The sequence below is a fragment of the Kogia breviceps genome, chromosome 9 (genome assembly GCF_026419965.1).
Source record: "Kogia breviceps isolate mKogBre1 chromosome 9, mKogBre1 haplotype 1, whole genome shotgun sequence".
In the NCBI taxonomy this organism is placed as follows: Eukaryota; Metazoa; Chordata; class Mammalia; order Artiodactyla; family Physeteridae; genus Kogia; species Kogia breviceps.
Genome location: NC_081318.1, coordinates 97,386,318 through 97,413,612, shown reverse-complemented (window position 1 = coordinate 97,413,612; position 27,295 = coordinate 97,386,318). Strand labels below are relative to the sequence as shown.

At 38.2% G+C, this 27,295-nt stretch overlaps 2 protein-coding genes and 1 long non-coding RNA gene across 6 annotated transcripts in view; 1 reads left to right on the top strand and 2 right to left on the bottom strand.

Moving 5' to 3' along the window:
- HBP1 (HMG-box transcription factor 1) overlaps window positions 1–15,790 on the bottom strand; it is a 31,270-nt gene extending 15,480 nt beyond the window's left edge. The window contains exons 1-7 of one of the 4 annotated variants that reach the window (XM_067042836.1): window positions 15,670–15,736; window positions 8,737–8,813; window positions 6,442–6,625; window positions 4,119–4,347; window positions 1,217–1,355; window positions 589–700; window positions 388–500 (exon numbers count right to left, since the gene is read on the bottom strand). In XM_067042836.1, the coding sequence (XP_066898937.1) occupies window positions 388–500; window positions 589–700; window positions 1,217–1,355; window positions 4,119–4,347; window positions 6,442–6,610 (762 nt within the window). In that variant the 5' untranslated portion in view covers window positions 6,611–6,625; window positions 8,737–8,813; window positions 15,670–15,736. The other 3 variants (XM_067042838.1, XM_059074533.2, XM_067042837.1) reach the window with 3 other exon arrangements.
- Window positions 14,977–16,755, top strand: LOC136794873 (uncharacterized). The gene is made up of 2 exons (XR_010842292.1): window positions 14,977–15,333; window positions 15,869–16,755. It is a non-coding gene; the product is annotated as an uncharacterized lncRNA (long non-coding RNA).
- Window positions 16,756–24,493: 7,738 nt separating this feature from the next.
- PRKAR2B (protein kinase cAMP-dependent type II regulatory subunit beta) overlaps window positions 24,494–27,295 on the bottom strand; it is a 113,340-nt gene continuing 110,538 nt past the window's right edge. Inside the window, exon 11 of the mRNA XM_059074551.2 lies at window positions 24,494–26,428. Coding sequence (XP_058930534.1) covers window positions 26,295–26,428 — 134 coding nt within the window. The 3' untranslated portion in view covers window positions 24,494–26,294. The remainder of the gene's footprint in view (window positions 26,429–27,295) is intronic.

The window sequence follows — 27,295 nt, the reverse complement described above, 5'->3', positions numbered from 1 at the left end:
ATACCAGCATTTCAATGGGTCATTTTAAAAGTAATTCAATCCTCACTTACCCATAGGAGAATTAACCACTTTGTAGATTACGTAAGGTAAGGCTTTGGTTTATTTATTCATTTTGTGTTTAATGCCAGTTTAATTTTCCCCAAAATAAAATGTGTAAAAAGTGCTAAGAAGTACACTCGTGTTCCCATCTAAGAAAGCTTCATTATAAGGGTAAAACCTAGTCACTGCTCCTGTCCATCAGGCTAGGCAACAGTCCCAAGAGCTCCTCCCCAAATGTAAAATGTCATTTAAACATGGAAGCAAATGGGAGGATACACCTGTACATTAATAATAAACCTATGTTCCGTTTTGAAAGACTTGTAAAAGTTTTAAGAATTTTAGATCAACCTTGTGAGTGCCCATCTGGAGATCTTCCTCATTATCGCAGCCTTCAGTTCTAGCAAAATCTTCCACATCCTGCCATTCCTTATTGCTTCCCTTATGAAAACACAGTCGTGTGCCTACAGTTTAAGTAAAAAACATGTATTAGATATGTGACTAGTGTGCTTGCTGCACAAGTAAACTGTAAAGAATTCAAGCATTTTTTACCTTTCAAAAAACAGTGCCAAGCAGTCGAAGGCCAGGAATTGCACCACCCCAAGTCATCATCATCCGAGAGGGAGGACATGCAGAAAATGCCAGATTCTGACTCACTGTTTGCCTGTGGAAAAAATATTACAAACTTTCTAGGTTTTTTTTTGTAAGACGTATTTTGTTAATTTGTGTCTTCAGACTATCTATCTATCTATCTACCTAGCTAGCTAGCTAGCTAGCTATGCTGGGTCTTAGCTGTGGCATGCCGGATCTAGCTCCCCGACCAGAGATCGAACCCAGGCCTCCTGCACTGGGAGCACAGTCTCAACCACTGGATGGCCAGGGAAGTCCAGAGACTTTCTTATTAGTAGATAAATTAATCATTCTAAACTTAGAGGGAAAAATCGCCTTCGAAAACTGAAGTTCTGCGAAGTTTTAGTTAAATGCATGTTCCCACTGGTAACAAACTTTCCTAACAGTTAATAGAGCTGTACATAAAACTGAATCCAGATCAGTAGGAGAACAGCGAGAGAGACTATTTCCCAACTGTATGTGCTTCAGAAGAATTGCTTAGAGAGGGAAAGTTAATGTTTTTCAGCTGCTGTACAGATTTCATAAAGTTTAACCTCATGAATAAACTTACCCTTTCATGTCTGACTGGTGTTTGCTCCTTCCAGTGGTGATGAGGGAAGGCTGGCCCACCCTTAGAAGAGGACACTGGTGGAGGGCGTGCATAGGAATGTAAACTTTTGCTAGTAGCTATGATGTGTACAGGAGATGATCTAAAATAAAGAAACTGTTTTAACCACAAAGCAAAGGTCCTTAAAGTAAAGCTTTCCTTTTGGTGAACTTCATATTCGTAACACCATTGTTATTACATATAAGACACCTATGGGAAACACTAATAAAGACATCAGGGTTTCATCTATAGTATGTTGTTCTTAACATCTTACCCAAACCCTCTTCACACATTTTAAACACTGTTTTTTTCAGATTATATACTTTAAATTCCAAATTACTGTTTCATTTACTCATTCACTCATTTTTATATCACTAAGTACATACAAGTGTGCAGTTTCATTCATGAAGGATGATGCCCCCTTATGCAGGGCTCCCGATCCCTTTCTCTCTCCTACTGTGATGCGGTCACCAAATCTTGGCCCTCCAAGCTCAACGTGACCAACATGGAACTCTTTACCTACCAACCACCTGTATCACTGGGCAGATACAGTGAACTACCTGAAGCTAAAATGTTTAAACTTATTATAGTAGAAAACAGCCTATTTGCAAAGCATCTACACACAAAGCCAGCTACTTCTGCCCCAGGAACACCTTAAAAAGTAAGTTACCTCTTGCCCCACTTGCCTGTCAAAAGTCTCTTTACCAGGCATTGCTCCCTTCAGAGTACACGGGGCTCCCCAAAACACAATAAGATCCTTCCCCCACAAACATGTAAGAGGGGTAACAGTAAGCAGCAAGCCCCTAAAGGACGACCAGTAAGGTATACTGACTCAGGAGTTTGGAAAGCAGCAGAAAGGAAAACTTCAGGGTCTAAGAAGTAAATCTAAATTGTCCCAAATCAGGACAATTCTCTGAGATGCCAACTAAGGATTTGGTCCTTAACAGAAAAATGTTTACACATGTCTGTACTCATCCTCTTTCTAAAAAGAGGAGGGACATCTTACTTTCCAATTCTTCCCTTATTCTCTGAGAAATGTGATTAGCCCTTATCTTTTTAAACTTAACATTTTTATTATACCTTCGCAGAAATCAATTTTTAAATGAGGACCCATATATAAAACTGTACATTGCTTTCATGTTCGTAACACTTTTTAAGTAAAAAGCCCTCAAATTTCCATGCATTTTAGCTTACTCTCCAATCAACTTTGGATTTCAAAATACGTATACTTAATATTTCATCTTTGCCCAATTTCTTCCTTTTATTACACATTTACATCTTTATGAAGCATAAGAGAATGGCCAAACTGCTAAAAATTCCTTAAGCTCATTCCTGCCTTCGTGACTAGTAAAAGAAAATGAGTTTATCAGTTCTTCTGTTTAACCATTTAAAAGAGAAGTAACAATGTAATGTTCTAAAATATATATGGCCTAAATGTTCTGTAAAAATTAATATGCTGCATGTGTCTGAATCACTAACACCATGGTCTCTTCATCCCTCTATCTATGCAGGGATAATATAAATTTTACCTGTCCTCAACCCCTCGGTACTGTACAGTTACAACTTCAGACATCCCAAGTTCAATAACTAACATAGTTTAACACTCTACAAGAAGTCACAAGAACAGCTACTGACTGTGTTAGAAGGCAGGCAAGACGGCAGAGCGTGACTCTTGGTCTTGTTCCCTAGGAAGAAGGGAAGCATAGAAAATGCAGCAGAGAGTAATCTACATCTTTAGGGAGCTACTCCTTTACTTGTTAATTTTTAACATTAATTTTCTTCTGAGGTTTTTACTCAACTTTCCATGAACTAAATTATTAATCCTCATGAGTTTACTGTGAAAAATGAAAAGTACTATCTCTAAACTAAAATTGGGGTAAAACAATTTTTCACTTTTTGACTATTAAGATTACAATGAAAATTGGGACAATAAAGGAAGTAATACTTTGAAAGGCAACTTTTCATTCCTGTGGAACTCTTCATGGATTAAACTGAAACTGAATTTGCTCTAATCAAAACCAATTACCTTGCTGAATAGAAGAAAAACAGCGTAACTTGCTGGGCTTCACACCTAACAAGTTTATTCTTTAGCAAAGAACTATACCAACTTAGGAACACTACCAAAATTCACTTATTCCTACATCACCTATTATGGACTCTGGTCTACCCACCCACATGAGTGCAAACCCGGGTATTTCTCTTCCTTCCACACTATCATATTTATCTGTGTCTTTTTACATAGCCAAGTTTATAATTTGAGGGATAATTAATAAAATATTATCCATTTAGGTCTCCCTAGGAATATTAGTTGGAAGCTTCCATAATTTCATAGCATCATTAATTCATTTTCTTAGACTCTGGTCTGGGTATATGAAACAGTGGTTGCTACCAATGAGAGTCTACTTTTGTAAGTTCAACATTTTAGTATTAGCAAACATAAATAACATAAGGCCACATACACTGTGGAAAAAAATAAACCTAGACCAAAAGGAACCAAACTCAAGGTTGATAAAAGTTTAAAATATGTCTATTTTAATTATGATTCTTTAGACAAATATAATTTTCATCCCTCTAAGTAGAAATATAAAAGTATTCTTGGTCTGATGTATTTTTTGATGACTTTAAACCATTTACAAATATTCTGACTCTGCTGTTCTCTTATCACTTTTATCTGATTCTCAAAATATGAAATCATGACATTGGGTGAAATAGCTCTTTGATTATTTTAAGACAAAGAGCTTAATTCTAATGACTTTGATAAACCACTCATGAGATGGTCAACAGCATTATTACTTTTAAAACTAGAAAAAAAAAAGCATTTTGTAATGATAAAAGTTTTCAATTAAAATACAGCCAATGTTCCCACCTGTTGTAAAATGAGCACTGCATAAGTGGACTTTGTGGGCTGGTGGCGATATTTGCTAATTCTGTTAGCCAATCCACCTCATTTTCACGGTAAGTGTTTTCTGGTATTTCTGAGGTATTTTGGTTCCAAGATGGTCTTGGATATTCTTGATGTGACACATCTGAACTTAGCTGGTATATGGCAGATTGAGTAGGATCACTCTGAACAGCCTGAAGTTCAGGAAGATCATCTGCAAATAAGCACACTCAAAATTATAAGAAGGAAATTACTAATACAGGGAACAATTCTACAATCACATTAGGAAGAGAGGTCCTCAAATTTAGTTAATTAATTTTGTGAGAGGAAAAGTGTAAATTCAAAATGTTTTCTTGAATGAAAACAAGTTTCAACTGAAAGAAAAAAAGACATCTTATACATTTAAGGGCCAACAGAGTCTGACAGAAAAGTAAACCTAGGAAATGTAAATGGATTAATGACTTCACTACTCAAACCATGTAACTACCACAACTGTTCACCAACTGTTCTGTTTGTGTTTTCTGACTTTTTCCCCCACTTTTTTATAGCTCACCTGGGAATAATCCATATACCACTGAGACATTTTTATGTTAACATGTTAATGAGGAAAAAGGCGTTTTATGGGTACACAGATGTACCTATTGTTCACACACTTGAACCTGTTCAACAAGATTACTGCAATAAATGAAAACAACAATTTTCAAAGATGAAACCTAGATCATATTATGTATTTTCAGGTACTACTTGTTAGACTTTATCTATGCTAAATTATTTCTTGTTAATGAGGAAGTCTGAACTCAGTAATATTACTTATTTTTTCCAGAAAGTGTGTTCCCGAAAGGTAGTTCATGACAGACTCTCAGCTACCCAAGAAAGAAAACTAGAAATAGCACCCAAGGACCACTCGTGTACATGCCAAGGCTATGAACACTGTAAGATAGACTGAATTCTAAAAAATTGAATTAAAAATTAAAGAAAAAGAAAGGAGGGGAGAAAAAGCACCTTGCAGGCCTTAAAAAAGAAAAAGAAAAACAACAACCAAAACAACCCTCTTTGAAACACATACCTACAAACTCTACAGATCCACTGGGTCTCTTCAATATATAAGTCAAGAAACTCTTCTAGGCTTTAGAGTTCTCCTGAACTGTCACTATGAAAGTACATACTTCTAATTCCTATTCAGGGGAATATCCCAGAATAGCTCACTAAAACAGAAATGTCTTACAAGTACTGATTCAAGACACCCATTCATAAAAGTGACTAGAAGGTATCTACCCTTTCACAGAGCAGCTAAAATAACACACCAACTGAAGATAATTCCACTCTGTAATTTTCATGGTCGTGGAGCCGTTTCCCTTCCCTCACTGCCAACACTGTTCTTTGACTATCTTTATTTACTGTAAAGGGTTCATTTCTGTCTTTCAAGTTACGGAAACTACTTTGAAACTGAAGTCATGAGGGGTGGTACAAGTTTTTGACCCCCTGAGCCCTAGGTTACTGATTTCCTCCTGAAACCTAAAATTGACAATGGAGGAATCAACTACCTGATTGAACTGGGGCTTCTAGCTCAATAGTAACCACTCCTCAATGAATATTCAGGACCAGCAATCTCTTAGCATTCAAACAGGCTATGTCCCAAGACCTTTAAGATCTCCAAATTCCCAAAGAAGACTCCAGCATATAACCTCCTCTACTTCATCATTTATAAAATGAGGACACTCACATCTCAGGTTTTTGCGAATAGCAGAGAAAAAGGCGTACTAAATGGGCACAAAGCCAGGATCACTCTTCACCTGTTCACTGTCTTCAACAGCGACCTCAAAGTCACACCTCAACAAACCTACACACTTCTACAGATCACGTATATTTGGAGTAGCTCAGAAGTAGTGATAATCACAAATGTCAGATCCTCAAATTTCAAGGGTCCACTGTAATTTCCCCATCATACCAACAAAACAGGCGTGAACAGTGGCCAGCATAATATGCTGAGCTCACATGGATATTTCAAAAGTAACATCTTTTGAAAAGCCACACAGCAGGGTTTTCATAAGGTGTTCAAAGGCTCATCTTTATCCACAAAGGCAGTTTAGTTTGAAAATTTGTAAGTGAGTCTCTATGATAACCATAAACAGCCCCAAGTTAGGTTGGTTTTAAGTAATACTTCACAAGCAATAAGAGAACACTGAAAACTCCTAATGTACAAAAACGTGACATATGTTTTCTCAGTTCATGGTAGGTGGAAAAGCTAGCTAAACATGAAAATTAATCTGAATCTCAGTGAGATTCTGAAACACTTCATTTTGTTTACCAAGCTCCATGTGCTCATCACAAGAGTTGTATCCAGGTGAGGATGGCAAATTTTCATTACACTGCAGCAACTCCAATGAGTCATTCATTCCTGAAGCTCTCTTGTCCATTACTAGCAGGAGTTTCTGTACTGCATTAGGCACCTGATTTGTCTTCACTTCCCACACCATGTTATGGTGCTCCGACTTAAAAATAATATAAGAAAAAAATGTCAAGTCATGTGATTTGGAAATAATGTAAGTATAAAATCAATCAGAGACATCACAATGTTGTATCTTTAATCACACATTGCTATCTGTATCCCCCTCAAAATCTTCAGACATGGATGACTGAAGGTCTATTCTATTTTGCACATTTTTTGCAAGATTCTAATTTCTCTAGTATTTATCAACTGTGTTATTTTGTTTTCTCATCTTCTGAAAGTGAACAAGTTTAACAAACTTAAAATTACAGTCTCTAACGAATATTTTTAAGTTTCTTGGGACTTGCCGGCAGTCCAGTGGTTAAGACTCCGGGCTTCCACTGCAGCGGTCGCGGGTTCGGACCCTGGCCAGGGAACTAAAATCCCTCAAGCCGCGTGGCAGGGCCAAAACAAAACACAAAAAACAAAACAGACAAAAAAATAAAACAGAAAAGAATTTCTTAAAATGGCCATATACTATACTTCTTATAAAAATAAAAATGTTTTCTTAATGAGAATTTGGGACCTAACCATACTAAAAAGATACCTGACCTTCTGAATAGGCTACAATTTTTACAAAGATTAATAATATAAAATGTGGTTATACCTTTTACACTCTTGCCTTTGGACGATGAACAAATTAGTTATTTAACATGGGTGACAGAAGCAGCAAGATTTCCTGATTTCTCATGCTCTGCTCCAAATCTCATTTTTAAGACGTTCTAATGAGTTAATATGAAATACACAAAAAATTCTAACATATAGTTTTGTTTTATTTTTCCTCAAAATAAAACAGAATATACTGCTGTTAAAAGTCAACAGAAGTCAGGAACTCCCTGGCAGTCCAGTGGTTTGGACATGGCACTAACTACTACCGGGGTTAGCCGAGGCCCGAGTTCAATCCCTAGAGTCAGGGAACTAAGATCCCATGGTGTGACCAAAAAAAAAGTACCGTAAAAGTTAGGTACCCTAGCCCAGGCTGATCAAAAAATGCAGTGAAAAGACATTTATACCAGAGCTTTCTAAGCCATGTCATAATCACCAACAAACACTGACAGATTTTTTTCTACAAAGGCTTTTCCAAACAACTTTTAAATCATGAAATGTTATCCTGACTATAAAATATATGACCACTGTGGAAAAAAATGAAAAAAGATTTCCTTTAAAAAAAAAAGGAATATAATAATTATCTCTCTTTAAAAAATTATTTATTGATTGATTGATTGATGGCTGCATTGGGTCTTTGTTGCTGAGCATGGGCTTTCTCTAGTTGCGGCGAGCGGGCTTCGGGCTTCTCATTGCGGTGGCTTCTCTTGTTGCAGAGCACAGGCTCTAGGCACGCAGGCTTCGGTAGTTGTGGCTCACGGACTTAGCTGCTCTGTGGCATGTGGGATCTTCACGGACCAGGGCTCCAACCCGTGTCCCCTGCATTGGCAGGCAGATTCTTAACCACTGTGCCACCAGGGGAGCCCCTATAATAATTATTTCTAATCCCACCAATCCGAGTTAGATACTGTGACATTTTGATGTATTATCTTACAATCCAATCTTTTTCATGCACAGACCTACGTTTTACCTAAATAAAATCATTTATCTTTCTTCATACTTCATATTATATACATTAATAGTTGAAACCTTTTCCTTAACATAAGTTCATAAGCATTTTCCTATGTCATTAATTTTTTCAAAGATCTATTTTAAATAGTTAAATAATATACATCATCAGGATGTACCAAAATTTATTTATCCCTCCTATTGCTAAACATGTTCCCAGTTTTTCCAATCTTCTAAATAACAGTGAATTTACATTCTTTTTTTTTAAAGTATTTGCTTATATCTGGTTATTTCTTTAGATTCCCAGAGACAGATTAGTAGTTGGATGGCAATTAAACATCTTCTTAAGGCTTTTGACACATACAGACAAACTGACCACTGCCTTACTTTATTTCTAATATTTTATTTCAGATGCTTTCTGCCTGTATTCCTCAAACATTACCCATTTCTTGGGCACTTAGAGCCTTACACAATACCGACTGTGAGATGTAGTATGGAGTAGTGAAAAGGGCACTGGGGTAGGTGGAAGGAAACAGGTTTGATACCAGCTTAATCACTTACTAAATCTATGACCTAAAGTGACTGAGCTTCAATAACGCCATCTGGAAACACGGCTAATGACTCCTGCTCTTTTCTTCCTAGAGCAATTGTGAGGATGAAATGAAACAAGTGAGTAAAAATAAAATGTAAAATGACGTAAAAAAATTTTTTTATCCCTAGACTGACATAGAGCAATATTATGCATACTGTGGGCACTTTATGTTCTAAACAGGACAGTTATTGAAAACAGTTAACAACAAGAGACCAGACAACTAGCTATTCAGCTTCGGTAATTTTCTCCCTGGTAAATCTGACAAGTTATCCAACACATCTCAATAAAAAGTCACAGATCATACCACTACTTTAAGCAAATAACACTTTATCTAAAAGATGTTTGAAGCATTCCCAACAAATGAACACTTTTCCAGTAGGTACAAGCTTTTATGTAGTGATTAATCACAGTCTTATAGTTACAGCAAATCTGCTAGGGTATAACAAATAATTTCCAAAAATTGGTGGCTACAAGAGATGTGGTAACACAAATCGACTTCTCAAGCATAAGTAGCCAAATCCTGATTCTGAGCCTCCACCTTCTCGTTGCAAAAGCCAAACAAACTTAGCTTGATCTGAGATTCTCAACCCTGGTGGCACACAGAACCAGGTCTGCTTCAAATCAATGATGCCCAGGCCCCACCTTCCTTCCGAAGCATGTGGTTTATTTGGTCTGGGGTACAACCCTGGTGCACTGGTTTTTACTTGTTTTCTTTCAAAAGAACCCCTGGTGTGTTGTGAGAACCAGCAGGCTAAAAATGACTGCCACATTCCTTTTTATCTAAATATATGTGTGTATATATATTCATTTATTTAATACATATTATGTACAAGGCACTATACTAGGTGCACTGATGAACAGTTGATCATGAATCTCAAGGAATCTTCACTTTAGTGGAAAGATATAAGCAAATGACCATAGTTCTACAGAGCCAGGGCTTGGCTATGAATGGGTAAAAAGGAAGGATAGGAGGCTCCCAATGAGAGAAACTCACAAGAGCAAACTCACACAGTTAGCAAAGTACTGGATGAAATCAGAAGAACACAGAAGCCAGAAGGCAGGATGGCCTGTGTGTCTCCTGGTCATCCATTAATACTAAGGCTGGAAAGGTAGACTGGGATCAGAATCTTCAATTCTAATTTAGGAAAACTGGCTAGTTGGTTTGTTTTTTGTAGACCAGGATAAGGACTTTGAAAATTAGACTACTGAGTTTATATTATATTTGCTACTTGCCAGCTATGTGCCCTGGACAGTTTATTTAAAATCTTTATGACTTGTTTGTAAAATGTAAATAATAAAAGCATCTGTATAGGTTGTTGTAAAAACTCAGTGAACTCATAAGTGTCAAAAGCTTACAATAGTGCCTAACAGAGCAAACTCTCAATGTAGACTGGCCAGTATTATTATTAGCAACTAGCAGACGATGGGAACCACTGCATACTTTTGAACAGAGGTCTAACATGATCAGAACCACACTTTAAACATTTTTTGAGTCTATTTAAAAAACCATACTGAAACACGATGAGTATGCAAGAACGTCTATAACAAATATTTAAGGGAGAGTGTATTAGGAGTAGAGTATATTCACATTCCCAATTTCTGTCTATGCCACTCGCTCCCAGCCTCCTTTGAGAGTTCTCATGAGGGACTTCCCTGGCGGTCCAGTGGTTAAGACTCTGAGCTTCCCATGCAGGGGGCCTGGGTTCAACAGGAAGATCCCGCATGCCCTGCGGTGTGGCCAGAAAGTCCTCATGAAAGAAACGGTAATTGGTAGTATCAGTGCAGACTCCTTGTTTAGTAATGCCCCAAACATGAGGGGAACTCGTTATTCTGTGTAAGTTCTTGGAACAGCAAATATTAAGTTTAGATAGCAGATTTTAACCCTTTCCACAGAAAACTTTCCAACATCTTAAGTACAGAGAACACAATTTATCCTGACTTAATGACTCAAACTCCATATGAACATCTGTACATGCCTCATATACAGATGTTATCGGCATAAGTCAGCCCAAGATGCAATCTTAAACTTGAAAAATTGCTCACTTTTCCCCTTTATTATGAAATTGAGAGTTGTACTATGTATCTATACCTCTCCTCAGAGCTCTCCCTACAGGTAGGAGGCAGAGCTGCAGCTAGTTTGTGGTGCCCCCCCACTCCCTCTGCAGAGCCCTTAGGTTTTCTCATTCTTCCCAGCTAGGTTTGCTCTCCCCCTCAGCAGGTCCCGGGTGCCCAGTCACCATTCACTCTGCACTCATATCTCCTTGCAACTTCTAGCATTTCTTCAGCACTCTGTCTTAGTAATGTACCAACATCCCATCACAATACTCTTTAAATGAAGTTGGAAAAAAAATTTGTTTCAAAACAAATAACAAAAGGGACCAAATAAATATTTGTTGAACTTGAGTTCTATGTGTTTTCACCTCTCATTGCTCAAGACTGTCAAAGGTCTGGTCTTGAGATAGTGGAGGTTTTCCTTCTGTAAACCTCTTGTACAGTAAACAGGAGCCTAGACTTCAAGTCAACAGACTTGAAATTCACCTGCTAGCCAGGTAACCTGGGGTAGGTCGCTTAATCTCAAGGTACCTCTACTTATCTCACAGGGCTATTGTGAGAATTAAATAAAACACATGAAACCAAAATTCAAGCCCATACACAAACGTTATGTTTTTTGTCTCTCAGTTGTCTGTCAAACTATAGTATTTGGGGGAAACAAGGCCTCTGATACCGTAAAGGAACACCAGAAGAGTCCGTGTACTCAAAAATAACTCCCCACATACACCAATTAGATATTCATTATGATAAACAAGCTCCTCTTTCAAATTTCTCCTGGTAGAGCTAACGCTATTGTTCATTCATGCTTTTGTATACACCACTTTGGTACTACAGGATTGGACACAGCTCATCTTGTGTTTTAGTTAACTCTGTACACGTCAACTCTTCACTAGATCTGTGAATTCTCAAAAAGGAAGAGTAAAATTCTCCAGCAGTTGTACTTTGAAATGTCATGTTCAATATTACAAATTTTTATTTTATTGGGTGGGGATGAGAAGGCGCTACTGCATTTGTTTTGCAAACTTTCAGAAGTAAATATCCACAAAATCTTAGAAAGAGGAGAGGAAGAGATGCCTAAAAATAGCTAAGTCTCACTGAATGAAAAAGAAGGAAATTAGGTTTTACTAAATGCCTATCTACTATGTGTCAAGCATTTCCACCACATACTTCATCTAATTTTGTATAAACTTCAAAACAGTTCTGAACAAAGTATTACTCTGGATGAGGAGGGACTTCCCTGGCGGTCCAGTGGTTAAGATTCTGCGCTCCCACTGCAGGGGGCACCGGTCTGATCCCTGGGTCAGGGAACTAAGATCCCGCATGCCGGGCAGCACAGCCAAGAAAATAAGTATCTATAATAATAATATTCTGGATGAGAAAAACAGGGCTCTAATGACTGAATGGGACCATTTTCTCTTCAAAAAAAAAAGGAACTGAGAAAAAGGACAAGTGGGATAGATCAACATAAGTGAGACATTTAATTACAACTACGTTCAAGTGCCAATTCTTCCCTGACTCCTTATCTTTCCATCCTCATTATGGACATCAAGGAAAGGATCTTCTACATGCCTTCCCCTAATCCTGAAGAACTTCTATATCAAGCTCAAACTGTTTGCGGGGAGAAGGTGAAGAGACAGTAATTTGCAATTACTTTATAACTCTAACATGAGGAATTGAAGTGGCATTTACAATGGATTACATAATTCCAAGCTAAAATAAGCCTCCATAACAAACTATATTAAACATAACTTTCTACACCAAAAGCAGTTGAAGCCTTAATGTAGTTCTTTTAGAATATTTTCAATGAAACTTCAAACAAAAGATTTCAGAGAAATGTTTCTACAATTCTAGTTTGCCACAGTGCTGAGGTTAAAAAAAAAAAAAAAATCCACACCCCCAACAGTGGGTGGTATTCTTTCCATAAAATATATTACTGTAGAATATCACTTACCATCCATATGACTGAACAGTTTAACTTCTATGCCTCAGTTTTCTTCTTTCTAAATGGGACCAGCGCCTGTCTACCTTTTATAGTTATTGGAAGTATATAAAACACTACATCATACACCATTACCTGGTTCCAAAGCATTCTCCTGCCAATCAGTCGCCCAGTGCCAAATACATCTATATAAGCTCTTATTAATTTTGTGCTGACTTGACACAAAATACTGAAATTGATGAAGATAACAGAAAACCCCTAATACTCTACTACAAGCTATCCACAAACCTGTTAAAAAGAGTAGTGTCAATTTACATAGTACTTAAGATGAGTCACTGTATGAAAAAACCTTGAAATCATTTATGAAAGAATTCATATATGAAAGAAATTTATTATCCCAAACTTGATTGTAACCGTAAAAAATTTCACATTACGTATAACAACTTGTGGAAAAAGCTTTTCTAAAACACTACCAATAACTTCTAAAAATTCAATCAACTATATTACAGAAGAAAATTATTTTTCTATTTTGTCTATAGAAAATGACAGTGTAAGCTATTATATGAAATACCAAAGTAAATGCAGATCAAAATATGAAGGTATATGACTATTATTGATGGGTCAGGAATAAACAAGAATATACAAGAATATCATTGTTAATTAAGAATATCATTTTTCCTGAATTTTGTGATATACAAAGGTATATGTCAGCTTAAAAAAATTAATTTGTTGTGATTTATTTTCTCTTTCTAGATAAATGTTCGCCTTCATACTTACTCAAAAGATAATACATGTAAACTACCTGGTATTGTCTCATTAACATGGTACTAACATCATAATTTATGGCAAAAAAAAGTACTAATATTTTCATTTCAAACAGAAATACAGCAGACCAGCTAGCAATTCTCCCTCAAGGGCCTTCAAGGTCTAGCAGTTTATTCATTCATAAAGCCCATTTGCCTTCTTCACGGGGCATTTGGATAGTGAGGAAAACGTCCCAAGAAATCAAAATACAGTGGAGGAGACAAAAAGCGACAGTACCATGGCTGAAGTCTGAGAAGCAAACACTGTGAAACATGGGAAATCTTGGGAAATCCCGGGAGAAGGTAACTTTTAAAATAACATAGGCAGTAGAAGTTTGAAAAGTGAACAAGGGGGAAGAGTTTTCCAGGCTGAAAAAGGTAATGGGGCTTATGAAACTAAATAAAATGGAAACTAGAAAGTGAAATCAAAATTTCATTCTATAAATAATATATTAGTCAAGTTAGAACAAAAACTATTGTTTTAAAGTACTTTGCTGTAAAGTGGCTAAATGGCTTCCTCAAAAGTAAAAAGTAGCTCAAAAACTTAATGAATGTATTTAATTCTTTTGAATATAATTCAAATTTCCTTAAAATTTTGTCAACAATTACCTGCTCAGCGAGAACTAAGTAGTTTAATCATGGAAACTCAAAAGTTGACCCTAACACTCTCGTTAGCAAGCTAAAGCAGAAAATATCAAAAGCAATAACAAAAAGCAAAGACGGAAAGAACTAGAAGTACATCACAAATGTAGATCATTATCAGTAAACAACAGAAAAGTATTTACAAATGTTAAAATTATTTTAATTCTCAAAAGGTAACTTTAATTTCAAAACCACTGTTGGGAATCACCTGATATTGCTAGTTAGAGGGAAATAAATCTAAAGCACTTGGTCGAAATTGTTGGTAGGACTCCAACACTTTCTAGTATATATACACAACTCCCTTTTACCCTCCTCCCTTCTTAGCATCACTGGCTCCCAGAGCTAAGAGTCTTTGAGTATCTCCCTGCAGCCAGAGCTCCTTTTACAAAAGATTCTTGCTGAAAACTCCTAAAGAATGAACTCTAGATGGTGTAGAACGCACCGCGGAGAGTGAAATCCCCTAGACAGCGTGTAGCGTTAGAAGAAGCTACAAAAACCGGGCCCCGACTGTCGATTTCGCCTGGATTTTTTGTTTTGTTTTAATCTGCCTGGGGCAGCAGTATAGGTTGGAAGGCGGAGACTGGAATCGCCTGCCAAGCCTCGCTGTCGGTCACACAGAGGCAGTGCCTCCAGGTTCACGCCAAGTCCATCCCCCACCCTCTTTCGCCATTCATCGCGTTCCGTTCCCCTCCCCCCATCATGTGACCGCAGCCTGGACTCCAGGCTTGTTTTTCCCTTCAGCTCAACCCCACCGCGCAGGCGCCAAGGAGCCCATTCATTCGAACTGCGTAACAATGAGCCCCAGGGCCCAGCGGCTCCGCGAGCTTCCCAGCTCGGCCCGAGCCCCTCTCGGCCCCTAAAGAGGCGGCGCCTCACTGCGGTCCCTCACCCGCGGCCGGCCGCCCACCCCGAGCCAACCTCCGACCCTCCGCCCACTCGCGAGGAGTTGAAGTCAAACTTTCCGGGGCAGCCTCGGCGCCGCGTCGGCCCCCTTCCCCCGCCCAGGCCCGCCCCATCTCCGCACCCGGCTCGGCCACCCACCGCGCAACCCGGCCCGGAGCGCCGTCCTCGCCTACGCCTCCCAGCCCCCGCCCCGAGACCCCCACGGGCCGCGCCGCCGCGAAGCCCAGGTGAGCTTGCGGGAAGCGCCGGTCCGATGGGTTCGCCTCGGGCAGATATCGGACGGTTAACAGCCCCCGCCGTGAGGAAGAGGAGCGCCGACCAGAGTTCGCCCAGCCGCCCGATACCCTCGGGATCCTGCCCCTCCCTTCCCCACCCCCACCCCTTCCCGAACAGAAAGACAACAAACCCGCCACGGAGTGCGGGCAGCCCCGGCGCGGGCCGCCCTGGCCGCGACAACACCACCAGCAACTCGTGTACCCCTCTCCGACTGACGTCGGCTTCCCCGGCGCACGTTAATGCTCCCGCCGCCACTCTTAGTCCTCAACCGAAACTTTCCTACTTACCAAACCCGTCGCCATTACCAAGTCTTTCAAGCTTCGTCTTCCCCCTCCCCTCAAACCCCCGGAGGTTGAGCCTCCTCCCAGCTCCTTCGCCCTCTTATTGGTCTGTGGAACTGCCATTCGATCCTTTCCCTTTCCCATTGGGTGATATCGTGGTCCGTCTCGGGGGGCGGGCTTGTATTGACTTTTGTGTTGTGTTTAGTGGAGAAGATGGCCTGTCAATCACTAGGGTGAGCGCTTCGGATTGGATTGCTGCCGAGACTGCCGGGACCCGAGCCAAACTTTGCCCGCGAAATGGATTGTGGGTTCGTAGTCTCGGCCTAGCTGCGTTCCTCTTGGGAACTGCACGTCGGAGGAACCGGTTGGACTACATATCCCAGGAGCGCGTGCATAGTGCAGGCTTGATAGTAAACAAGAGTCATAGGGACACGTGTATCAGCTCGTTTGTTTTGGTGTCTGGGACAAAAGGGAGGGGGCGGAGGAAGTGAGTGTTTTAGAGCTTTGGCCTCTTCTCTTCCTCTGCTAGCACTTGAGAGCCGCCCCAAACCTCTCGCAGCACCCATTCCGGGCCATAAACAGCCAGAGTCGCTAGCTGCTCGAAGTTTGGCAGGAGGCCAAGGTATTGTTTTAGTGCGAGGGGAAGGAGATGACTGCACAAGCGGAAGCAGCGCTGCCTCTTGGGGGACCCAGTCACCCACAAATCACGGCCCCAGGCATAGTGGGGATAATAAAGGTGGTGCTGGGCTCCAGTGGGAAGACTTAGCATTCTTTTATCCTGAGCCTGGCCTCGCCCTTCCCGGGACAGCAGCTTGAGATTTCTCTGCCAACTCTGTTTAGTTCACCCGAGATTTTTTGAATGCCGGCTACGTGCCAAGCCCCGAGAGGCTTGGGGATGAACTGTGAGAGAGAAGCTCGAGGTCTGGAGAATACAGAGCTCGGGGCGGGAGGGGCGAGGGGCGATTACTATTGACTTTGGAATTAAGGGAAGCCAAAGCGATGTTTTCCATATTGACCAGCTTGCTCGTTGTTTAAGGTAATACAGAGGGGTGTAATGTGTGACTTAAACTGATTTAATTTGTGAATCGTTAACTGAATTTCTCTGGTGAGTTTTTGTTAACCAGTTTTCCTCTCCAGAGGTCTTCCCATTGATGAAAAGAAGAATGTCTTCCCACTTCCTTTTCACTAGGAGTTCCTCAAGTTACTCACCCTAGGAGGATGGCTTCTCTGGCTTTATAGTTACCTTCACTTTAAATAAGGCTGTCCAGTCCCTAGTCTGTAATTGATGTTTTTACCATTCCCATTACAAAGGCATTATTCACTTTTTTTCCTTTGAACCTTTACTGTTTAACCATTTAAGCTATGCTTTAGGTTTTATATCTTTAGATCACTATATGTATGCTTAAAATTAACAGCAGGAAACATATTAGTGAGAAATCAGTAAAGTCAAACTTTTGGAAAGGAGCCTTAAACCTAGCTGATTATTCCGTTAAACCCCCTACATTTCCTGAATTTTTAAATCTATCTGAAAACCACATAACAAATCTGGAAATCCAAAATAACTTTCCCATATTGCAACAAGTTTCCAAATTCTCTTAGGGATTCCTTGTTCGAATCCTTAAAGGGAAATTATGGAGTAGTCCTCCCTACCATGTGATCAAAAATTCACTTTCTGTATTCACAAATAGTAATCAAACTTTTTTTTGTAATTCAGAGGACCAATAAAATGCCTAAATTTTTCCCTGAGTAAAAAGGACAAGATTTGTATTTCCTATCATTCAGAGATTAATGGAGTGACCCCAGGACTCGAATGTGGCCCTGCTATTCTGTGTATTTTTGTTTTCTTCCTTTTTTTTTTTTTTAACAGTGGAGGGTCATTGTGCCCCAGAATTGAAAAATTGAAAATATGAACTCCAGTGTTTAATTTCTTGACAGAAAGAAAAATCCACGGAATTCACCTGATCGCTGAAAACTAAAATCTGAGCTATTTATGAGTATCTCCCTCGAGGAAACTAAAAATCTTTCCCTCCCCCAAAAATGAACTCTCAAGAGCTGGTGCTACTCCTTTCTCCCCTTCACTGTATAAACCATGAGATCTACTTTTGGCTGAACCTTAACTTATTTTAAAGGGTTTTTTAATTGAAAGCGTTTACTAAAAGACTTAGTGGAGATATTTTTATTTGTGGAGTAAATGGGATGATGGGAAGAATAACTTCACCTACAGATCCAGCTATTGTACATTATTAGAAATGATTACCTTTTAAAAGCCCTGTAAAGGTTTTTCCATCCATTCATTCAAACATATTTATTTAGTTCCTACTATTGGTTGACCACTGTGCTAGTTGATAAGGATACAAAGATACAAAATATTTTCACATACTCTTGTTTTTGTCCAAGTCATTAAATAGAAGAGTAAAATTCTCATAGTTCAGTCACAACTGATTAAATAACAGTGTTAGAATCTATATACCTCTAAGTGGACAATTAGTCCTGTCTTCTGACTCTCCTGGGAAACTAAATGCCTACATTCGTGCCTTATGTATATATTTAACAGGAACATCATCATTCATTCTTGGATGGCTGACAAAATCAGCCGACTCCTAAGCCAGAACAAAGATCAAAGTACAAAACCAGTAAGATCTTCTTAGAAATCTTTACATATGTAAATTCTACTCTTTCACTAAAACAGATATAAAGAATGTATCACATATATTATTTATATATAATAAAATATAAAATGAGGTTTATATTTTATATAATGGATATAAAATCTTTATATCTATATTAAAGAACATCTGTTCATAAGATACTTCCATGATAAAACTGACATTAAAAAATCAGTTTCTTTAAATAGCACCTACTTTTGGTTAGACAGACATCATATACACTCACACATATTACACATAAACTATGCCCAGATAGGTCAAGAAGTTGTCTACTAACATCCAAATGTCTTTTCAGCAGTTTGTAAAATACTTCTGTCTTTATAAAGAAACATCAAGTTCTAGTTAGTTAAAAAAAAAACCTAGATAAATCCTATTTAGGGGTGAAATTAAACAATATATTTCCCTCAATTCCACCACATTTGGTACACCAATGACTACTTTGCAGGACTGAGAAAGGTAGGAGGTAAAGCACGTGGCACTGCTTAAATATTTAAAGTATTGCTGTTGGGGGAATTCCCTGGTGGCACAGTGGTTCGGCCTCTGCGCTTTCCAGCCCCCAGCACTCCACGCCCTTTCCTCTTCCCCAAGCCTCTCGGTGTGGCCAAGAAAAAAAAAAAAAAAAATCGCTCTTCAAAATGTGAAAAGGTAATGAAATCATTCAAATCAAGTACTCAAATTAGAAAATGGAGCACATAGATGGACTAAAATAGTTAAGTGCCCAAACTTTTCAAGTAGTATCTTTCTTGGCAGATTATTTAAACTCTTATACAAATATCCTTCCATATATCTTAGTATACTTTATAAAATGAGCTAATTTTATAATTAACTTAGTCCAACGTACTCAGGTAAACTCAAATTGTAAGGAATTGCCTGGGAACTAAATGATGAGGGCCATTTCAAAACTGAGAAATATGTCTCTTGTGTTTAATTTTTGATGCAGTTAAGAGTTTAGATTTTATTCAGATGACCATAAAGCAAGACCTTTCTTCAGTGGTTGATATGTGGGTGACATAACGCAGTCACCATTAGGAGGAAGAATCAAGGATTGTTGGAACACACAGATACAGAGAACAGAGTAGCGGTTACTAGAGGGAAAGGGGCACGGTGGGGGGAGGGAAAAATAGGTTAAGGGGATCAGCTGTATGGTGACAGATGGAAACTAAGTTTTTGGTGGTGAGCACACTATTGTGTATTCCGAAGTAGAAATATGTTGTACATATGAAACACATGGTATAAACCAATGTTACCGCAATAAAAAATTTAAAAAGAATGGTTGGGTTTCTAAGATGGGTAGGGTTTCTGGCTGGGATATCTGTGGTGTGTCAGTGCTATTGTCAATGCTATTGACAGAGTTAGGGAATGTTGGACAGAACAGACATGGGAACTGGGAGAAGGGGAAAGGATGGGTTCAAGTTGAGATGATGGGCTTGCTGTGTAGGCAGGAAATTTGTGTACACAGCTCCTGTAGGCAGCTGAACATATTTGTCTGGCGTTTAGGACAGCCAAGTCTAGAGAAGTAAACGTGGGTGTCCTCAGCCCTCAAAAAGTTTTTGTAAGTTGTGCAATTTAGTATTACTGAAAATGTATTCGAGAAGGCAACAATTCTATTTAAAAAATATTTTTTGATGTGGACCATTTTTGAAGTCTTTATTGAATTTGTTACAATTTTTTTTAAATGTTTTGGTTTATTGGCCAAGAGGTATGTGGGAATCTTAGCTCCCCAACCAGGGATTGAACCCACACTCCCTGCACTGGAAGGCGAAGTCTTAACCACTGGACCGCCAGGGAAGTCGTGCAACAATTCTATTTCATCCCACTTCCACTTTATAAAATCAAGAAGCAGAAATATAACGGTATTCATCTACTCAAAGGACAGTTCTCAGGTCTTTCATTGCAAATTTTTTAGAATAGATAATTCCTGTATCTGAACTGTTTAACACAAACTTCCACACATTTTCTTTTATGTCTGTTTGGTATCCTAGGACTTTCTCTATGTATTGATATTTTCTTTTAGTTGCCAGTAAGGTGTAGCTCATTTTAGAGACAACTCTGATAAAAAGCAATTAAGATCATAGGAGTAATATGTATTTAAATGTGCTACACTTAACATTTTTGCTTACATTTAGCTCCCCCCAAATTCACATTATTTCTTCCTTCCATATTTCTTATGCATCTTTCTGTCTGGTCCATATCGTATGCATCGTTTTGTCCAGGCATAAAGAGATACCTACTGAACAGGTGAATAAAAGGAGAAAATAAGCAGCATGAATTTTCTTATTAGTTTATAGTGTATCATATGTTATGCTGTAGGTTATATGTTGTTGTGAATGTTGACCCCTTTAAAAAGCTTCCATGTGCTTTATGTGTCACTTGCTGTGTAGATTCATCACTAGTTTTTGAGAACAGATCTCATCTTCTTATTCATATAAGCACTATCTTATAATTCATTTTGATTTCCTCACGGTGCCAATCACACAAAGGCAGACAGTACTTGTCTCATTAAAACACGCTGACTCCTTCAAGTTACATAGCATATCAAAATGTGTGCTATAGCAATAAAAATATGGAAGATAGTTCAGTTTTAAAGGGCAATTAAAAGATTTCCCAAAGATGTCTTTACAGGGAACACCTCTCCTAAGATAATTAAGGTATTATTTGGCTTTAAAAAATGTCATTCATATACATTTCAAGAATACATTTTGTAAAGAGAGTTCCACTCGTATTAAATGTCAGCTTTCGGCCTAAAAGATGCAGTGCAGTTCTAGTGATACACAGCTCACTCTCTTGTTCCTCAGCAGGGACTGTGGTAGGTTTTAGGGCAGAGATGGAAAATCAGCAGTTAGAAGCAACTCTATCCAAGATTTTGCCTGGGCATATTTACTGCTCATAAACTCGCTCAAGGGTTCTACTTTGTAAGTTTTTTTTTTAATGTGAAATAGAAAACACAGAGGGTTTCACTTCTAGGTTCTTACAGTCAAGAGTCAAGGCTGCTTTTGTCCTTTCAGAGACCATTTCCAGCTCACTGTTAACCTTCTGCTTGCACCTAGGAAAAAAAGCCATTTTGTTTTTCCAGTTGTGACCAAAGCCAAGTGCCTGATGCACATTGAGACCAAACATACCGGAGTTTGGAGCAGAAAAAGGTTTACTGCAGGCCAAGCAAAGAGAATGGGGGGCTCGTGTTAAAACAAAACAAAACAAAACAAACTCAAACTCCCTGCTGGGTTTCAGGGAAGAGTTTTTAAAGGCAAAATATGAGGTGAGGGCACAGGGTGTGACTTTCTTCTGATTGGTTGGTAGTGAGGTAATAGGGCGGGGCTTCAGGAATCTTGAACTCAGCCTGAAGTTACCATCCTCCACCTGCTTGGGGACCTTAGTTCCTATAGAACTCAGAGATGTACCAGATTGTTATGTGTATCTCTTCAAGAGGAACCACGACCCCGCCCCTTCTCTGCACTGTTGTTTCTTCACTGCTTTTTCTTTCTTCCCATTCCCTCACTTCCCTAATTAGTAACATTGAATCTGCCCTCTGGAACTCAGGGAAAGTCTAGGAGGCTGAAGCCTTTTCCTACAAACAAGAAACGGGACATGAAAGGCTTTTGTTGTGTACCCCACAGGTCCTGCTCGTTTCACAATTTAGAGTAATAAATGCATCTACTTTTAAGACTCAGTTATAATTGGTACTAACAGAACATTTCACGGATTACATTTTGCAGTGGCGTTTTAATCTTTTTGTAAAGCGGCAAGACCCAGCTGTGGTTAAATCAGAATCTGGGAACACCACCTAAGAGGTGACCTTTCATTTTTAAGGTGGAGACAATTACCTCCGTATCATCCACCATCACATCTTCCCTTATATAAATGTTACATGCTTCTTCAGAATTTCCTAGGCAACTTTAAATTTACAAACTTAGAGCATAAAAAAGGGACAGGAAGACCCATATCTCTTGGTCCAATAGTTTCCCTTGGAAACTTCATACACATTTCTCTATATCCTAGGCTCAATAACATCATTATTAAGGGAATATGAATGTGTACAAAAAAATATTACCTACCATTTCAGTAAACAAAGAATGTTGCCTGCCCTCAAGCCAGCAGCCACGGTGCCACCCATACCGGTGAGCCCTGAGGGGAATTCAGGATGGAGAAAAACCGGATACTGGCCCTAGATAGTTAAGATATGTATCAGAGGAATAATTTCAATGAGCCCAGACTCTTGCATCTCCCCATACATAGAAAAGCACTAAAATCATTAACTTGAGATCTTTTTGTGTGTGTGATTAGCAGTAATCTTTTGATGTCTGACTACATTTTTTGTTTGTTTTTTCAGCAAAAACTCCTATATATCCTGGCCCCTCCCTTACCTCTTTGGAACAGTCCCTCAGAGCTATCTGAGAGGGTGTTTCCTGGGCTGTAGCCCTCAGTAAGGTCCCCAAATAAATATATTAATATCTCACGACTTTTAGGCTGTGTGGGTTTTTTCTTCTGTTGAAGTGACAGACCAAGAATTGCAGGAGGAAGCCAAGGGATCTCGATTGCCCATGAGTTCTGCCATATGGATGCACAAAGTAAATGATTTTGATGGAATCATTGATTTTTCTCAGTTATACAAATGGGACTGTTAACCTCTCATAATTATTGTTGGGCACACAAGTCCTCCACGAACACCGGGTTTACCTTATTGTTAACATTTCCATTATTCATTTTATTTTCAAGGTGTTTTTCTTTTAAATACCCGTAAAGACTAACAACTATATAGTTTCAGTTGCTCAACCAGTTTGGCTGCCTTGAAAAGTATCGTGGAAGAGGTAAGGTTGTCTCAACTCTTTCTCCAATTTCCTTCTTTCTCTTTTTTTCCTCCAATTTCTTCTCATGAAAATTCTTTCTAATATTCAACATGAGGCTGTACCTCACACTTTTATTTTAGAAGGCAGCATTCCTTATCATTCTGTTTCTCCCTTATATATTAATAATCCTGTTTCTCCCTGATGTATTAATAATTCTATTTCTCTCAGGCAGGCATTAACATTTTATTTAGATATGAGAATCCCTTTTTCAGTTGTTTAAGCTCGATAATACAGCTTATCCAGATGTATTACTTACCACTCTAGGCTTATATATTATTCATATTCTTTAAGAATGCCAAAGGCCATCTAGTCTTTGTTACAAATATAACATTTCTTGAAAAAAATTAGGAAAAATTATATCCATATTTTAAAGATGCTTTAGAAAGGAAAAGGACTTAGCACTTAATCCTATATATTTCAGTAAAATCCAAAATTCCTTGCTTCATGCCCTATGTTTCACTTGCAGCATTTTAAATAGTCTGCTAGCCAGGGTTTAAAGAATGAACCAAGCACATTCACAACAGCATGCGTCACAAGTAGTATTTATGTTAAAGTATATGCACCAAGACATATACACTACCAAACGTCAAATAGATAGCTAGTGGGAAGCAGCCTCATAGCACAGGGAGATCAGTTTCGTGCTTTGTGACCACCTAGAGGGGTGGGATAGGGAGGGTGGGAGGGAGATGCAAGAGGGAAGAGATATGGGGACATATGTATATGTATAACTGATTCACTTTGTTATAAAGCAGAAACTAGCACACCATTGTAAAGCAATTATACTCCAATAAAGATGTTTAAAAAAATTTAAAAATAAAGTATATGCCCCAAGCCCTAGTTCATATCGACAGGCAGGACACGCGCACACGCACGCGCACTCTCTCTCTCTCTACATAAAGGGAAGCACCTTTGTGTTAAAAGAGTGTCCTCCCAGAATTCTTAGCAACATAATGCATCCCTGAATGAAACATCAACAGAGAATTTCCAAATAGTAAGGACTCTTGGCATCCACAACTCAAACTTGTGGTGTTTTAATTACTTTAACACATAAATTCCCTAGTGTGCTAGATTTACTTGGTTATTCTAAATGGCCGAATTAGTCTGTAACATACCACAACTATTTAAATCACATATGACCAATAGTTAAGATTTTTTAAAACCTATTGCCCTACAGAACCATACTTCCTTGCTGCATGATGCCCAGGGCTTACCTTTCACATATACCGTATCTCTGTCATGCTTTTCACATAGTACAATGTGCACTATGCAAGTCACATTGAAGAAACAAGTGGAAAAAAAAAAAACTCATTGAAAACACTTTATTATAAAAGTGTGCTTTATTATAAGGAAATTTTAAATATAACCAACAATACTGAAAATAATGTAACTGGCATTTACAGCCTTGGTCAGAGTTCTTTATTAAAACAGGCATTTGTAGTTAACAATCAGCTTATGCAACAAAACAGGTAACTTGAAAGACTGAATAAAGTTGAGAATACAGAATGATGAATGAGGAATTTGGGGTTCTTTGTGTTTTCTGTTTAGCAGACATGGCTTTTAAAATCTGAAATAGAAAACAAGTCCTCTTCATGTAGTAAGCTCTCTTCCTACGGGAAAGTTTGCAAAATTGTTAAAACTGTTCTAAAATGTGGCTGAAGGTATACTTTACATACTTCTTATATATACATTATCTGATTAACATATTTTAACCACGTTTTCATCATACAAGCAAGACCATAAACATTCTCTAGTAAGACCACACTAGCCACAGAATCTTTTTACCCATGTATATATTTCTTTGAAACATGTTTCCCAAAATGAAATTGCTCATTTAAAAGGGAACAACTGGTTAGAATTAATCTCTCTAGACATTGGGGTCATGTAGGCCTAGAAATCATGTAAGAATATATTCCTTTGGTTGAACATAATTAAATTCATTTTATGTAGCAGAATAATGAGCATGTCAATTGTCAACAAAAATCTATTCAGTTGAGTTCATTCTGCACTTTTGAGAGTCTACATTAAAGCAAGTGGCAAGGCCTAATGGTATATTTGGAATGGACAGAAATTCCTTTTATCTTTATATATGTTTTACTTATAAAAATTTATTTCTCCCACCTTGGAGGAAACCCCTGGGAGCAGATGTCTGCAAAGGATTGTATTATGTACATCTAGTGAAGAACAAAGAGATATCTTAAGGGCATGTTGATAAGGACCCCAAATATTTTTGGTATAGGAGACTTTTTTTTTAGCATATATAGTAAGATCTTAGGCTTTCAGAAGACAACAAATAAGTTTAAAGAGCATTTTAAAATATTTGTGACATTAAATGTCAAACTCAAATTTTTTAAGATAACAAATACAGAGAACTGCAAAATGGAAAAAGGAAGCATAGATAGATGCTTTATGAGGAAAATAATGACCTTTCACCTAAAGAGTCTTCCCTATTATTGTAATGACTAAACTGCCTGTCCTTAAAACCACTGGAATATGTAGGTTACTGACATTATGCCAAAGAAGTCAAAAGGTACTTTATTGCAAAAATAGAAAAGGTTTTAAAATTGCATATGATGTTTTATACCATTTCACCAATAGGCCAAGGCCAGTACATAACTCATCAAGCCAGAAAAACTCGAAAACAAACATTACGAAGTTGTACGTACTATATATAGTGAGTTGTAAAAAGAATGTGATGCCATGCTGTATAGCATGATTCACTGCCAAGTTCCCTCTTACATGGGCATAGTCATAACATATCAATCTGAGTGAATCAAAATGAACACACATTGCCTATGACAACATCCTTTAATTATCTTCTTAAACACAGATACTTTTAGTATATTATAATCATCTGAATAAACCTTTCAGTCAAATCATAATTTTGTGGAGTAGAAAGTCATCAGTATGTCGATATTTTTTTGATCTACTCTTTTAGAAAGTGATGTTAAAGCCTATGGACTATTAAATCACTACTCTGTTTACTGATACACTGTAAATGTAAAAAAAGGAAAAAACCTGAAATCACAGAAAATGCTTGGCATCTACACGAACACATTCTCAGTGGACTAACCACTACTGTGTAATTTTGTCACTATAGGTCTTCTTGCTCCATACTTTTGCTTCATGCAGTGGGTTCAACAATATCCATGTTTGTTCCAAACAGGGCAACTAACTGTTCTTCATAGGTAGCTATGTTCCTTTTCATAATTTCCATGCAAGGTCCCAAAAGCCTTTCAAATGCTTGCACATCCATGGCTAAGAAGAGGGGAGAATAAAAGAAAAATAACATTCTTTGCAAATCTGCAGAATTTCTAAAGCATTTATGGTATCTATTCCACGTATGTCAATGACGCAATGGCATTTTTAGATAAATATCAGATACAAGAAAAAGGCATAAAGATAAAAACATTCCACTTCAAAAAGGAAGCAGCCAGTGTCCCTTGGCAATATGATGTCCTATTGGAGGTTCCTGATCCAGGTTAAAAGAATGAGGGACTGTTATGTCAAGACCTTGGAATTTAAAAAATAAATTAGTTTTGATGTCACCACCTTAGTAATATGAACTCAAGGGCGGCAAGGGAGTGCTTTCTATCTTGTTTTCCCTTCTCAGGGTTTATGATGCTATGTTGTGAAGAATCCAAATGTTACCTTTTATGATTTTTATTCTTTTTCACTACAGTCAATTCAAAACAGCAGCCAAAATAATGATCTTATCCACTGTGTAAGTATTTGCTCTATGTTGCTTAGCTTGCCTATCTCGAGCATTTTCTAAAACTGAATTTATAATATACACATGAAAATATGATCATACTATCATACAAATACAAATTAAAATACTTTTTTTTTGCCTGTCTAATTTGCAGAAGTAAGAAAGGCAATGTTGACAATAGAGTGAACAGACATTCTTGCACTGCTGGTGCATGTAAATAAGTACAAATAAAAGTGATCTGGCAATATATATCAAAAACCATAAAAAGAAAACCCACTTCCAAAAAGCATTTCTCAGGAAAAGTCCTATATGTGGAAAAGTAGTCTCTGCATACACCCACACAAAAAAAGCTCTCCCTGACCCCCAAAAATGGAGCCAAAACTCCCCAAATTATTTAACAGTGGGGAATGATT